Source organism: Sorex araneus, chromosome 5 (genome assembly GCF_027595985.1).
Source record: "Sorex araneus isolate mSorAra2 chromosome 5, mSorAra2.pri, whole genome shotgun sequence".
Taxonomy (NCBI): domain Eukaryota; kingdom Metazoa; phylum Chordata; class Mammalia; order Eulipotyphla; family Soricidae; genus Sorex; species Sorex araneus.
In genome coordinates this window covers 85,628,350-85,644,007 of record NC_073306.1, presented here as the reverse complement: position 1 = coordinate 85,644,007, position 15,658 = coordinate 85,628,350, and the positions used below count along the sequence as shown (strand labels likewise).

The window sequence follows — 15,658 nt, the reverse complement described above, 5'->3', positions numbered from 1 at the left end:
AACAATAAAAAAGATTTTTGAATTATTGCTATCAAGCAGAGCTACAAACTGTTGGATGCTAACTTTTAGATTATTCCCATTAGTTTTAGCTTTGCTATTTTTGTGTGGAGTGGTTGGGGTAAGACCTGGCCTTGGTTGTTCTCCGTTCAGTTTATGGGGAGGTGGGCTCCTGGTGGTATGCTCTGGGGACTGTGTGACCTCTGAGATCTAATTTGGACCTCTTACATGCAAAGCATGTATTCCAGCCCTTAGATTTTTCTCCCTAGCCCCTATCAGTATATATTAGATTACATTTCACAACACTTTTTTTTTTAGAGTGTCTTTTTTTTTTTTTCTTTTTGGGTCACTCCTGGCTCTGCACTCAGGAATAACTCCTGGCGGTGCTCAAGGGACCATATGGGATGCTGGGAATCGAACCCAGGTTGGCCGCGTGCAAGGCAAACGCCCTACCCGCTCTGCTATTGCTCCAGCCCCTAGAGTGTTTTTTTTTTTAATGATAGCTTTTTTTTTTTAGTGTGAAAACCTTTTAGTTTAGTATAATTCCATTTTTAAATTAATATTTGTTTTCTTTGTTCTTTTTTTTTTTTAAAACTTTTTAATTGAGTTACCATGAGAACAGTTACAGGGCTTTTAGGATCGAGTCTCAGTCATAGTATGCTCAAAGACCCATCCCAACACTTTTTCATGGGATGATCTTATTTCTGTTGAAGGAGTATTGGAACACACTTTACAATCTACTGTATTCACCATAGTGAAGATGATAGGGAATACTCTGGCCCTGGAATTTATTTTACTCATTGTAATTTACTTTTGGTTTAGGGGCCATATTTGCAGCGCTAAGAGTTTATTCCTGGCTCTGTGCTCAGGGGTCACTCCTGGTGGTCCTTGGGGTTATGCAATGCTGGATATTGAACTCAGTTCATGCTGGATATTGAACTTAGTTCAGCAGTGTACACGGCAAGCATCTCTTTGCACTATCTGTCTTGTTGTTTATCAAATTATAAATCCCATAAAAGTATTCTGAGACTAGAGTGATAGTATAGTAGAATGTTTGCCTTGCTTGTGGCCGACCCAGATTTGATCCCTGGCACCCCATATGGTTTACCAAGCTTGCCCAGAGTGATCTCTGAATGCAGAGCCAGAAGTAAGCCCTGAGTACTCCCCCAAAATCAAAAATAAGGGAAAATGCAGAATAAGCATTTCACCTTAATCAGTAGTATGTGGGGGACTGGAGCGATAGCACAGCAGGTAGGGTGTTTACCTTGCACAAGGTCAACCCAGGTTTGATTCCCAGCATCTCATATGGTCCTCCGAGCACCGCCAGGTGTGATTCCTGAGTGCAGAGCCAGGAGTAACTCCTGAGCATCGCTGGGTGTGACCCAAAAAGCAAAAAAAAAAGGTAGTATGTGAGATGTTCTGGGATGTAAGCGGTATGGCAAATTTATTTTTATTTCCTTGGGGACTCTTTGGTCGAGATAGATTCCAGAGTTCATCCTTAGGAAGACCAGGTTACTGACTATGGTCATTTTAGCTAACTGTTGAGAAAATTTGGTTTTAGTTTTATTTTTTGCTTTGAGACCACACTTGGTTGTGCTTGGGGGCTACTCTGTTACAAGGCCAGGGGCTGTCCATGCAGTGCTAAGAATTGAACCCAGGGCCTCAAAGCAAGTGCTGTACTATTGAGTCTCTCATTCCTGACCAAAAAAATTATTTTCAGTCACTAAATTTAAATTTTGGATATTTTTCTTCAAAGTTACCATCTTGGATTAAATTTTAAATCATTGACCTTATTTGAAAGTTTGCTGCCTTTACAATCAGATATAAGGACTCTAGTTTACTTTTATTTCACTGTTTTTTTTTGTTTTTTTTTTGCTTTTTGGGTCACACCCAGCAATGCACAGGGGTTACTCCTGGCTCTGCACTCAGAAATCACCCCTGGCAGTGCTCAGGGGACCATATGGGATACTGGGAATCAACCCGGGTCGGCCGCGTGCAAGGCAGACGCCCTACCCGCTGTGCTATTGCTCCAGCCCCTTATTTCACTTTTAGAATGATAGTTCTAAGATGTTTTTGGTGGAGATGGGACTATCATGCTTTTTTTCTTTTTTTGCTTTTTGGGTCACACCTGGTGATGCACAGGGGTTACTCCTGGCTCATGCACTCAGGAATTAACCCTGGCGGTGCTCAGGGGACCATGTGGGATGCTGGGAATCGAACCCGGATCGGCCGCGTGCAAGGCAAATGCCCTACCCACTGTGCTATCACTACAGCCCCGGGACTATCATGCTTTTTTAAAAGTGCGAATTTTTTTCTGCATGTCTCATTTTATCTTTCACTATTATCTGCCTAGTGCCGCAAGTCTGATCTTCAGAAGTATCAAAAAGGGGAAATATAGTAGATGTAGACTACTGCCACAGATAAACAACCTGCTAGTTAAACCAATGGAAAGCAGAGGCAGCTGCCAAGGATGTTGACTTTATTTGGGTGTGTGAGATGCCAGAAACCTGGCAGTGCTATCGAGGAGATCATAGTAACTTTTTTTCCTAGAACCATCCGATCGGAGGTTTAATTAAAAAAACAAAAAATGCAAAAAAACAACAACCCATCTGATGCCAGGGCTTTCCATATATATCACAGAAGAGGGAGATGGTCACAGGTTCCTAAAATTTGTCAGGTTTTAAGCTAGACTAAGCAAAAATAAAGCTAATGATTCTTTTTTGGGGGGGGGTGGGGCACACCCAGCAGTGCTCAGGGCTCACTCCTGGCAGGGTTTGGGGGACAATATGGGGTTCTGGGAGATCGAACTCAGGTCAGCCATATGTAAGGCAAATGCCTTACCCACTGTGCTCTTGTCTCCAACTCAATAGGTTTATTTTTGTGTTTGTTTCTGGGCTATACTTGATGGCCCAGAACCTGATTTTGTTCAAAATCAGGGTAATTGAGATAGGGGGCCAGAGGCCTAGTACAGAAGATAAGATATATGCAAGTATATGTAAGTTTTTCCATTTCAGTCCCTGGCACTGCATATGTTTCCCTGGGCACTGCCAGATGCACCCTTTCCCACCAAGATACTCTCCCTACCAAACTTACTTTGAGGAATGAATGTTTTTAGAGTTAGAGTATTTAATAGCAGGGGCTAAAGCCATAGTGCAGTAGATCAGATGCTTGCCGTGCATGTGACCGACCCAGGTTCAATCCATTTGCTTCCCTGATCATTGCTGGGTGTGGCCCGAAAACAAAAGTTTATTTAAAAATATATATGGCTCACATCCAGCAATGCTCAGGGATTACTCCTGGTGCTGCTCCCAGGAACCATATAGGATGCTGGGTATCGAACTCAGGTCGGCTGCATGTGAGGCAGACACACTACGGGCTGTACTCCAGCCCCAGAAAACAGTAGTTTATTTCCTTACTAGAGTGCACTCTGAAATGAGTCAAAATAATCGATTTTGATTATTTTGACTTGGGGAAAGTTGAATTGGTTTTTATCAGTTTAAATAGAGAATAGTGGATAAACTTGCTGTGTAGGGGTCGGAGCAATAGTACAGTGAGTAGGGAGTTTTTGTTGCACAGGGCTTACCCTGGTTCGCTCCCCAACATCCCATATGGTCCTCCAAGCACCGTTAGGAGTAATTCCTAAGTGCAGAGCCAGGAATAACCCCCAAGCATTGCTGGGTGTGACTTAAAAAGCAAAGGAAAAAAAAAAAACAACAAAAAGAACCCATAAAACCTTGCCGTTGGAGGGGGGCAGAGAGATTTCACAGGGTAATTGAGAATCTTGCCTGAATGTGCCAACCTTGGTTCAATCCTTGGTACCATATAAGGTCCCCTGAACACGCCAGGAGTAAGCTCTTAGACAGGTGTGGAACAAAACCCCAGTCCTCCCCCCCCAAAAAAAAAAAAATTACCACACTTGCTACTTGCAGTGGAATACTTCCTTGAAACAGCATTTGGAACGCTGTGCCTTCCAAAATACTAGTGTGCTTTTTGTGTTTGTTTTGGGCTACACCTGGTGGTGCTCAAGGCTCAGTCCTGGCTCTATGCTCTAGAATCAATCCTGGGGGGCTGGAGTGATAGCATAGCGGGTAGGGCGTTTGCCTTGCATGCGGCCGACCCGGGTTCAAATCCCAGCATCCCATATGGTCCCCTGAGCACCGCCAGGAGTAATTCCTGAGTGCAGAGCCAGGAGTAACCCCTGTACATCGCCAGGTGTGACCCAAAACCAAAAAAAAAAAAAAGAATCAATCCTGGTGGGCTCGAGACCATATAGGATGCTGGGGATAGAACCCAGGTCTGCTGCATGCAGGAGAATCCTCTTATCTGCTACTGTACTGTTGCTCTGGCTCCTATTTGACCTTCACTATTTATGACCGAATTAGGTTTTGTTTTTTTCTTTTTGGGTCACACTAGGCAATGCACAGGGGTTACTCCTGGCTCATGCACTCAGGAGTTACCCCTGGAGGTACTTGGGGGACCATATGGGATGCTGGGAATCGAACCCGGGTTGGCCACATACAAGACAAACGCCTTACCCCATGTGCTATCACTCCAGCCCCTGGATTAGGTTTTAGAGCCATACCTAATGCATGGTACTTGGGCCATTCTAGACATGGTACTTGGGGGACTGGTGGGGGCCATGTAATGCCAGCATTTGATCCCTGGACTGCTGAGTGCAGAGAATATGCTGTAGCCCATTGATCTATCTTGATCATCTTGGCCCATTTGATCTTAAAGGAATTTGAGAACTGGAGGCATCATTTAGGTAGGCTGAGTATATATGCAGAGCTTGTCTTTCAGGCCAGAAGCCTTAGGTTTGATCCCTGACACTGCAGCATTCAAGGCATGCCAGGTTTGGTCCACAAACCAAAATAAATGAGTTCTGTGTCAGTCTGTTGGTACTGGTTATTTCCTCTTAAACTAAAGGTTGCTTGTCTAGAGAGTATGCCTCATGGTTAAGTGAAAGAGGCCAGTTAGTACAGCAGTTAGGGCACTTGCCTTGCATGCAGCTGACACATGTTTGACCTCAATACCCCCCTATATGGTACCCCTGCACTACCGGGAGTGAGCCAAGAGTAAGCCCTGAGCCTAGTTGGGTGTGACCCAGAAACCAAAAGAAAAAAATAGAGAAGTGAAAATTAACTTTTGCAAACTTATTTTCCTTTTTTTTATTTGTTGTGAATAAAACCATTAAAAAGTTGGAAGTCACTGAATGCAAAGGGAGGTCCTTGTAGCTGAGGAATCACAATTGATAAATGGTGATCAGAGCTAGGGATATGACTCAGTGGTAGAGTATTGCCCTGATTTTGATCCCTGAGAGAGCAAAAATAAAGTCATCCGGGACCGTATGAGATCCTTGTACTAAAACACAAATGATTGAAGTGTATAGAGATTTTTTTCTTTTTTTGGGGTCACACCCAGCGATGCTCAGGGGTTATTCCTAGCTTTGCACTCAAGAATCACTCCTGGTAGTGCTTGGGGGACCATATGGGATGCCGGGGATCGAACCCGGGTCGGCCGCGTGTAAGTCAAACGCCCTACCCACTGTGCTATCGTTCTGGCCCCTGAAGTGTATAGAGATTTTAAAATCTTTTTTTTTTTTTTTTTCCTTTTTGGGTCACTCCTGGCTCATGCACTCAGGAATTACTCCTGGCGGTGCTTGGGGGGACCATATGGGATGCTGAGATTCGAACTCGGGTTGGCCGCGTGCAAGGCAAACGCCCAACCCGCTGTGCTATCACTCCAGCCCCAAGAGATTTTTAAATCTTTTCGGAAATGATCTTTGCAATATTTTGTATGTAAGCAGCTACCCTGCAGAAAGAACTTAGTTTTAAATAGGTTTAAACTTTGGAGATTTTTTTGCCTATACTCTAAACACAAGTAGCGTAGGGTTTGGAGGAATGGTACAGTGGGTAGGATACTTTCCTTGCATGTAGCTGACCCAGATCTCTCGAACCTAATATGGTGCCCTGAGCTCTGTTGGGTTGGCTGGCCACCCCCTCCCCCTGCAAATAAAAACTAAAATCATAAGTAACTAGAAATGTCTTGGCATCAGTGCTTAGGGGAGGATGATTATCATTTGTCTTAGCTCTTCCAATTTTCTGGTAGCAAACCATATTGACTAGACATGACTGTTTGCCGTTCTGTAGCATTCCTGGGAAATGGTCGGGAAGAAAAAGGGAGTCTCAGGACAGAAGGATGGTGGTCAGACGGAATCCAACGAAGAAGGCAAAGAAAATCGAGATCGGGACAGAGACTATAGCCGGCGACGTGGTGGGCCACCAAGACGGGGGAGAGGTGCCAGCCGTGGACGAGAGTGTATGCATGGGGCTTTAACAAAACCAGCTGTGGGTCAGTAATGTCTGGATTTCAGGGATGTGTAGGGCCCTGCTTAACTGCATCTATTAACCATTATATCACCCTCTTAGTTATTTCACCAGCATTTATTCTGAGACATTGACATCTCTTACAGTTAGCATTTTTTAGCAGAAACCACCAGTTTGTTATGAAATTGCTCTATATTGAGTAATCAAGTACCCATTTATGAATACCCATTTTTAAAGTTATCTGACTTTAGTAGCTCCCTGTTGTGGTTTATCATCATTCTCCATGTAACCATTCTGTCCCCTTTTTGTAGCTCATTTTTTCTTGTCTCCCCTGCCACTTATAACATAACATTTTTTGCATGTTTTATTGCTACTTTGGCCATCTGGTTTTTTCTGTTTGTTGGTGTTTTATATTTCAGTTCGGGGTCAGGAAAATGGATTAGATGGAACCAAGAGTGGAGGACCTTCTGGAAGAGGCACAGAAAGAGGCAGAAGAGGTCGTGGCCGAGGCAGAGGTAATTAGTTTTGTTGGATTATGGTACTCCTTAGTTTCTAGGGGTTTACCTGAAACCAATATAATTGCGTACCTTGATTGTTGAGGTGTCTTGAAAATACAAGAAGTTGCTCAATGGGGACCAAGAAAGAATGTTGATAATTTATCTGGTCTTTATTATTGCTATTACTGTATTTGCTTGAGCACCCAGCAGTTTGATATCAGACGAGAAATCTTATACTAATAATTAAACTGTCATTTTATTAACTGATGTGCTATGGGGTAAAAGAATATCTGCTCATCACATCATCTAACCTATATTTTTGTGGTACTGGGAATTGAACCACAGGTCTCACATAATTGTTTTACTGCTGAGCCGTGGTCTTGGCCATATCAGTGGCATTATAAAGATTTTCTGTTCCATAACTTTTAATTGTTAAGGTGGTTTTATGTCCTCTAAAAGAAGATATGAAACTCTTTCCCTCACCTTTTCTCTTTAGGTGGCTCTGGGAGGCGAGGGGGAAGGTTTTCTGCTCAAGGAATGGGGTAAGTTTTTATTGATCTAATGTTAGTCTTTGAGGTTGAAATGTCTAGTATCTGATAATCCTGAAAATAGGCGGTCTTAAGTCTTTCTTCTTTTTTTTCTTTTTCTTTTTTTCTTGACCAGAAAGGTCTCTAGGGGGCTGGAGCGATAGCACAGCGGGTAGGGCGTTTGCCTTGCACGTGGCCAACCCGGGTTCTAATCCCAGCATCCCATATGGTCCCCTGAGCAACTCCAGGGGTAATTCCTGAGTGAAGAGCCAGGAGTAACCCCTGTGCATCGCCGGGTGTGACCCAAAAACCAAAAAAATAAAAAATAAAATAAAAGAAAGGTCTCTAGACTATTTAGTAAGATGTATAGACTAGGTATGAAAGAGCCTAGCAAACTCCCCGTAGTGTATTCGATATGCCAAATATAGTAACAATGACATTCTCAAACCCTGAAAAGAGCCTCCAATCGTTGGGAAAGACGAGTAAGGAGAAGCTGTTAAAATCTCAGGGTTGAGACAAATGGAGATGTTACTGATGGCGCTCGAGTAAATCCATGAACAACGGGATGGCAGTGATACAGTATAGACTAGGACTTCTTTGTAATTTGAGCCCACACCCACTTGTGTGGGTTAGTTCTGGCTCTGTACTAAGGGATTACTGCAAGGCAAAGGTCTTAACACCTGAGCTATCTCTTGGGTATCCTTAAGTATATTTTTGTGTTGATTTTGATTTTAGGTCACACCCAGCTTTGCTCAGCAACTATCCTGACTCTATGCTCAGGGATCACTGTATGTGGTGCTGGGGGTTGAACTGGGGTCAGCTGTGTAAGGCTTGTATTTTAGTTATAAATTTTACCTTAGTGATGATAAATGTATTATCATCTCTGACTTTATTTGATCACATATACTAACTATTTGGGGAGGGGACTTGGGTCCTTGGGGTATGCTCCCTAGTGATACTCAGGATCATATGGTGCCAGGAATGAACTGGGTTGGCCAAATACAAGGCAGATGGTCTTAACTTAATGTCTCTTTGACCCATGTACTTTTCTGGTTTTGGTTTTGTGATTTTTTTGCTTTTGGGGTCACTCCAGGCAATGCACAGGGGTTACTTTTGGCTCTGCACTCAGGAATTACTCCTGGCGGTGCTCAGAGGACCATATGGGATGCTGGGAATCAAACCCAGGTCGGCCACGTGCAAGGCAAGCGCCCTACCCACTGTGCTATCACTCCAGCCCCTGCTTTCTGTTTTTATTGTGGTTATTGATAACCCAAAATGAATAATGGTTGTAAATTTAGATTACAGCATAACATTTCAGATTGATAATAAAAGGATACAGAATATATAGGATTATAGACTTGAATAAGCCCACCCCCCAATAGATTGTACTCGCAAAGAGTTATTTCTAATTGCCCTCTTCACTTTGTTGGTACTGTTTCGAAGTCAGACTCTTTTAAGCCTTTTTCCCCCCCCAGAACCTTTAACCCAGCTGATTATGCAGAACCAACCAATACTGATGATAACTATGGCAACAGTAGTGGCAATACATGGAATAACACTGGCCACTTCGAACCAGATGATGGAACGAGTGAGTGATTGTTTCTTTCCTCTGGGGACTAAGGGAGATGATTTTTTTTTTTAAGGTTATAGTAACCAGAAAGATGGAGAATGAATCATTTTGGGATATAGAAAAAGGAGAGAGATTTCAATGGAAGTACTGTGTATTCTGCTTATCTACTATGTGTCTATGGGTTTGGTATATTTGCTATTTCAATCTAATCTTCCTCACTATTTTGTGAAAGAGATTTTTAATGTCACTTTTCAGAGGATAAAACACCGAGGTTATCAAATTTGTTAGTATCATAAGTCAAAATTGTTTGACACTAAAAGCTCCCTTTCTGTTATGCCCTGTGGTTGCCAGTTGCTCCCTTTATATAACCTTGTTTTTGTTAGCTAGCTTTGCCTTTTGAGAAGATAGTCAAAATGAGTTAGGTAAGCTGTTGCTTGGTTTACTATTTTCTGGTATAGAAATACGGTTATCAGTTTCATCTCTCCTTCATTTTTCAGAAATCTCAGTGTAAGTAGGAAGAAAATCTCTACTTTTTTTTTTTAAACTCTTTGGACAGTCTTTTGGGTGGAATAGAGTATTACAAGATTTAAATAAGATTGTTTTGTTAGCTGACTTTTTTGTGTCCTGGATAGGTTCCATATATTTAAGGATATATATGTTGGATTGAAATATATGGCAACATATGTTTGAGAGAAAAGATAGTTTTTAGCCTCTAGGTTTTAGAATACTCATTCCCAATCAGTTACTTTTTCTGGTAGTCAGTACATGGAGAGCCTGAAGCTTTTTTTTTTTTTCTTTTTAACCCTTTAGGTGTGTGTGTGGGGGGTGAGTTAATAGTAGAGCATGAAGTAGGCTCCTTGACTCCTTCCCTATTTGCATTTGTCTTGCTACCTTACAAAGACCATCAGTAATCTATCTCTGTGTCTTTCTAAGGTCTTAGCCACAAACAATTTCTTGAGTCTGTTTCCCACAAGATACTGCACACCTCAGTTCTTACATGTTTGCTTGATAGGGATTGAAACCAAGGAAAGCATGCCATTGAACCTTAACCTCACACACTTACAAACTCATTTTGAATACAGAATTCCCTATTGGTGGAGGCTACAGTTGACTTATTCACTAGATAAATCACTTGTAGTCCCTTAACCATTTGGCCGTGAAATGCTTTTTTCTATTTAAACTTTTACTTTAGAGCCATTATAATGACTCTTTATCTCTTGATGACTTCTACTAATAAAAGGTAGTACTTTGAGGCTTTTAGTTTTTCATTTTTTGCTTTTTATTGACAAAGGATGTTAGAAGTTACGGGAATTGTTTTTAGTTACAGGTAGAAATCCACAGTGTCCTCCCATTTCTAAACTGCAAGTCTTTGCTATTTTCAAGAGTTTGGTTGGAAAGACAGGGAAGGAGTTTCTAACAAGCAGAGATTAGAAAATTTGGGAGATTGGAATCACAAATTTGTGATATGTGACCGAAGGAGTTTATATGATGCTGCTGTTGTCGTATTTTAGTGCAAAACGTGTTGGGTAGAGCTTCATGCATTCCCATCATTGTTAATTTCACAATATAAACTTACCTTCATGCATGATCTCTTTTTGTGTTTTCATGATAGTGACCTTCAAGTTCCCTTTTTAATTTAAAAAGAAATTCAAGCCTACCCTTAAAATATCCACAGGTACAGTGGGAATTGTGTATTGGGGGCAAACATTCTCATTCACAAGCAAAATTTCACTGGTTGTTTTTTCTTTTCTTTTTTTTTTGTTTCAGGACTTGATTTCATTGGGGTTGAGGGGTCAAATTATCCCCGAAAATTTGAGACTGCTCCTGGTATGATACATCCAGGCGCCTAACTGCCCCGGATATTTTTTATAGATTTTTATGAACTGAAATATCTGTGGATATGTCATTTTTGTCTTCATGCTTTTTCCTCTTTGTGCCTTTTTCTTTTCTATGCCTGTGTTTTTCTTCTTTAAAACTGTGTTCACTTACTGGATATTAACATTGGACTCCGCTTTCTGCTATTAGTAGGAAACCCTGATACTGTTCAGAGTACTTTCAGTCTGTATTCCTTAATGCTTCCTCAATGTTAGTCCTGCCTGCTTCCTACTCTTATATAGCCATAATCATATCAAGGTTCCTGCATTCTTTCCATCCCAATTGCAGTCATCAGAATGCAGAAAGAAATTCTTACGTCAAGAGTCTAGATTAGACAACTTCTAAGGACACTTCAATCAAACTTTAGGATTGTGTGTATTCTCTCATATACTCAGTTCCTAAATATCGGAATAGGATACATATCCATGGGGAAGAACATTATCATTGGAGAGGGGAAGATTGGTTTCCAACATGAGTAGGCTAAGATTAGACTTAATATTTGATTTGAAAGAAAAATGTCATTAAGTGGTTTGCAATTTTTCTGCTATATTGTAAACATAGTCTGGGGAAGTCGTTGCAATGAACTTTTTTTAGAAAGTAAAATATTTTATTATTAAATGTTAAAAGATTATCACAGACAATGAAAAATACATAGGTAGGTTTTTATTACTAGAAATTCTTTAAAGAGAAGGCCTTAAGAATTATTTAGTATAACTGTTCTAGAGAAGAAGCAGTACTCTTGTTTTCTGTAGATAGGCTCTTAATTTTTACCGTGATTCTTGGGTTTAAGAGAAAATCCAGGGTCTCATACAAACTTTCTAAATTCTGTAAGGATGGACAGTTTCCCTTTCTAGGAACATCTATGCATGAAGCAAAATAAGGGGAATGTGGAAGATTGAATGTTTATGGATATATTACAGAAGTTATCTTCCAATTATTTTTTTTTTTCATGAGAAGAGTGTACACCTATCTACCATGACCTTGGCATTTAGATTTCTTTCTTTCTTTTTTTCTTTTTGGGTCACACCAGGCAATGCACAGGGGTCATTCCTGGCTCTGCACTCAGGAATTACCCCTGGAGTTGCTCAGGTGACCATATGGGATGCTGGGAATCGAGCCTGGGTCAGCCGCATGCAAGGCAAATGCCCTCCCCGCTGTGCTATCACTCCAGCCCCAGCATTTAGATTTCTTTCATATTGGATATTATTTAAGTTTAAGAAAGTAAGTATCACACACACTTGATTTTTTTTTTTTTTGTCTCATCCACTATTTTCTGCAAATAGCTGATCTACAGGGGATATTCTTATAGGTAAACCAGTAAGATACTTAAAAGGTATACATTTTTTAGTTTCAATAGCAGATCATTGTCTGTGCTCTCAATTTGAGTTTCAGTCTTGTCACTTCTCTTTTACTTTCTCATAATGATCATTGTATCACTGCTGCCATCTTTCTTTTAGACTGCTTGTCTTAAACAAATACATGGTGTAGTCTGCATGTTCTGGCTTAAATTTGCTGCTGCTAGTTCACTGAATTGGCCACTAAATCAGGATTCACAGCCTTAAAAAGTTGTGTACAGCTTTGAGTTTGTTGGTTGGGGTCTCACATTTTCTTGCTTCTTTGCTCTTTTGTGTTAGAACTATGTAGCATACACAAACTATCTGTGAAGTCTTTTTAAAATCCTAGCGCTCTAAGGTAGTTTTCCTTCTCCTGACTCCCAAGAGATCCTTCTGCTTACTAAATTTTGGTCACACTTTTGGTTGCCAGATGTATTAATACTTTAGTGTCTTCTGCATGTACTTTGTACTGGCAGTTAAAATTACCTTCTATTTTTCCTTTATTCCCAGGTGCATGGAGGACTGCAACAGAGGAGTGGGGAACTGAGGATTGGAATGAAGATGTAGGTATTCTCAGGTCATTCCTTGTTAGTGCCTTCTATCCCTAAGTGGTGTTTAGGGATAGAAAATGGATATGTTTCTACCCCTCAAAATTCATCCCTAAGTTTCTGACCCAAAACTTTTACATCCAAAATAGTGTTCTGAGCCAGAACATTTCACTATGTTATATGAAGGAGACTGGGCATGAACAGGACTCTGTGGAACCAGACTATGGAAAGGGCAAGTGCACTTGTGTAAGTCCAATATCTGATTGTCCGATTTATCCCAGGAAGAGATGGTGGTTGGGTAGAACACCAGAAATGGAATTAGGCAGGTAGTACACCAAGTAGTAAATGATGATAGCACAGGACTCTACTTGGAACAAGTTTTAGTTAATTGATTGCTATTTAAATATCAGTGCATGGTCCTGTAATTGGTCTAGAGGTTGATACAAATTCAGAGTTACAGTAGCAAGTCCTAAAGTTTACAATCCTGGTTGGCTCTGGAACTTTTTATTTGAAGACCTGCATTTTAATTAGATGAATTTGTAGAATTTGCTTTCTTTCAGTTTGACATCTCTTAGACAGGAACATAATAAACAGGTGCTCTGAATTCACTCTGCGTAAAAGATTTCTGTCCCAGTCAAGCTTTTGTTGAGAATTATGATTATTGACGATGGATGAACCACCATTGTAACATTTCAAGTTCCTTTCTTATACTTGTTCAGGCAAGACAGCTTTTATGACCAGAGGAATTGATCTGTCAAAAGTGTTTTCATTGTCAGGCCTAAATATTTAAACTTAGAGATGCATCACCAGTGGGTGATTGTTTTCAACTGTAACTAAACTAGACTGCCTTGTGAATACTGTCTTAAGATTTGGCTTGTGTGCTACTTTCTGATGCATTTGTTGGGATTGGATTCCCTGTTTCTAAAAGATTTTAATCAAAAAGTGAAAATGTAAAAAAAAAAAACACATTAGTTTGACTTGTGTACCAATTTATTCCCTACAATTGTTTGTCTATTTTTGGTGTCTTATAATGAAGAGAATAGATGTAATAAAGTCAGTATTAAGGAAAAAATTGCACATAATTAAAACTGTCTTTGCAAGACCATCTCACTGGTTCTTGGGTCTTTTCTGCTCTAAAGCTAAAATTTAATTTTTTTTCTTCATGATTGTGATCTTTTCTTTGAGGGGAATAGTGAAAGATAAAATATGGTTTCAGTAGAGGTGAGAGTTGGGAGCTGTAGTGGGAAAATACAAAGGAGTTTTTTCCTTCTCTTGCTGTCTGGCATGAATATTAACCTCCTTGCATATATGACATGACTCCTGAATTTTACTGTGTTCCTTGATCTCCCCCTCTCTTTGCTCAAACCATTGAATCATACCGAAAGGGCTTTTGATGATTAATCCATATAGGATTCCTCAGGGTAGTTCTCTCTTCTCAGAGTTTCCTTCCTTTCTTGAGTTTGAATTCCCCTTACCTATATCAGGTTTCTGATTGGTAGCACACCTAACACCAGGAGTGACTAACCACTCTGTTTTCCAGCTTTCTGAGACCAAGATCTTCACTGCCTCTAATGTGTCTTCAGTGCCTCTGCCTGCGGAGAACGTGACAATCACTGCTGGTCAGAGGCAAGTGTGTTGTGGTAAAATTTAGTATCTTTCCCAAAAGGATCAGCTGAGATAGCTATTATGAAATGGCACTAGACTTTCAAAGGTCCTATGATGTTATAATAATGATAACCAAATAATAATAGATTGATAGGTTTATAAGAGGTGATACTGGTTCTGGGGCCAGAGAGATTGTACAGACAGTAAGGTATTTATTTACCTTGCATGTACCTAACCCAGTTTGATTCTTGGCACCCATGTGGTCCTCCAAGCCTGTCTGGGGTGATCCCTGAGTGCAGAGCCGGGTGTTGAGCACCGCTAGAGCTTATAATACAAAAAGTACAGTGTCTTTGGTTCTGTGCCCAAATTCTGTCCCTTTAATTACACCTTGTCAAGTTCATCACTGATTAAAACCTAGCATGACATTGCTTATCTTAACTTTCGGCGAATGTCATATACACCTAAATTGACTGCTCATTCCCACAATACTGCCCCTACTTCAGAGAAAATGGGTACTAAGTCTGCCTTCTTCTGCAAAACTACAAATCTGGAAGTTCTCCCAAAAAAAAAAGGGGGGGGGCTGGAGTGATAGCATAGCGGGTAGGGCGTTTGCCTTGCATGCGGCCGACCCGGGTTCCAATCCCAGCGTCCCATATGGTCCCCTGAGCACCGCCAGGAGTAATTCCTTAGTGCAGAGCCAGGAGTAGCCCCTGTGCATCGCCAGGTGTGACCCAAAAACCAAAAAAAAAAAACAAATCTGGAAGTTCTCAGGTTTGATAAATTTGTAGAATAATCCACTGAAGTCTGGGAAATTGTACTTTTATTGTTATATTGTAATATCTAGAACAATCATATGTAAGAAATGCATACAAAAGGTAAGTTATCTGGAATTTATTATTACTAGATTTTTCTTTTAATTTATTTTTATATTATGTCTTTTTACTCTTTTGGGGAGGGCTCTGTCATTCCTGACAGTGCTTAGGAGAACTTGTGCCAGGTATCAAATCCTGGGCTTATGCATGCAAAGCTTGTTCTCCAGCCCTGGATATTTTTTTTTTTTGTTTGTTTTTTTTTTTTTTTTTTTTTTTTTTTTTTTTTTTTTTTTTTTGCTTTTTGGGTCACACCTGGCGATGCACAGGGGTTACTCCTGGCTCTGCACTCAGGAATTACCCCTGGCCGTGCTCAGGGGACCATATGGGATGCTGGGATTTGAACCCGGGTCGGCCGCGTGCAAGGCAAACGCCCTACCCGCTGTGCTATCTCTCCAGCCCCCAAGCCCTGGATATTTGAATCTTAAAAGGAATATGTGGGTTAGGTCCAGAGTTTCTGTGCCTTCTGTGTTGTCCTCATGGCGCATTGTTTATTGGCCTACAGGCTCA

The 15,658-nt window shown here is 40.8% G+C and overlaps 1 protein-coding gene across 20 annotated transcripts in view; it reads left to right on the top strand.

The window, feature by feature from the left end:
* The window catches only part of UBAP2L (ubiquitin associated protein 2 like), a 54,700-nt gene that overhangs the window by 7,763 nt on the left and 31,279 nt on the right, over nucleotides 1–15,658 (top strand). For 9 of the 20 annotated variants that reach the window (XM_055137643.1, XM_055137636.1, XM_055137642.1 and 6 more), the window contains exons 5-11: nucleotides 6,147–6,348; nucleotides 6,743–6,838; nucleotides 7,317–7,362; nucleotides 8,823–8,935; nucleotides 10,685–10,744; nucleotides 12,637–12,689; nucleotides 14,215–14,300. In XM_055137643.1, coding sequence (XP_054993618.1) covers nucleotides 6,147–6,348; nucleotides 6,743–6,838; nucleotides 7,317–7,362; nucleotides 8,823–8,935; nucleotides 10,685–10,744; nucleotides 12,637–12,689; nucleotides 14,215–14,300 — 656 coding nt within the window. The remainder of the gene's footprint in view (nucleotides 1–6,146; nucleotides 6,349–6,742; nucleotides 6,839–7,316; nucleotides 7,363–8,822; nucleotides 8,936–10,684; nucleotides 10,745–12,636; nucleotides 12,690–14,214; nucleotides 14,301–15,658) is intronic. The other 11 variants (XM_055137650.1, XM_055137649.1, XM_055137648.1 and 8 more) reach the window with 3 other exon arrangements.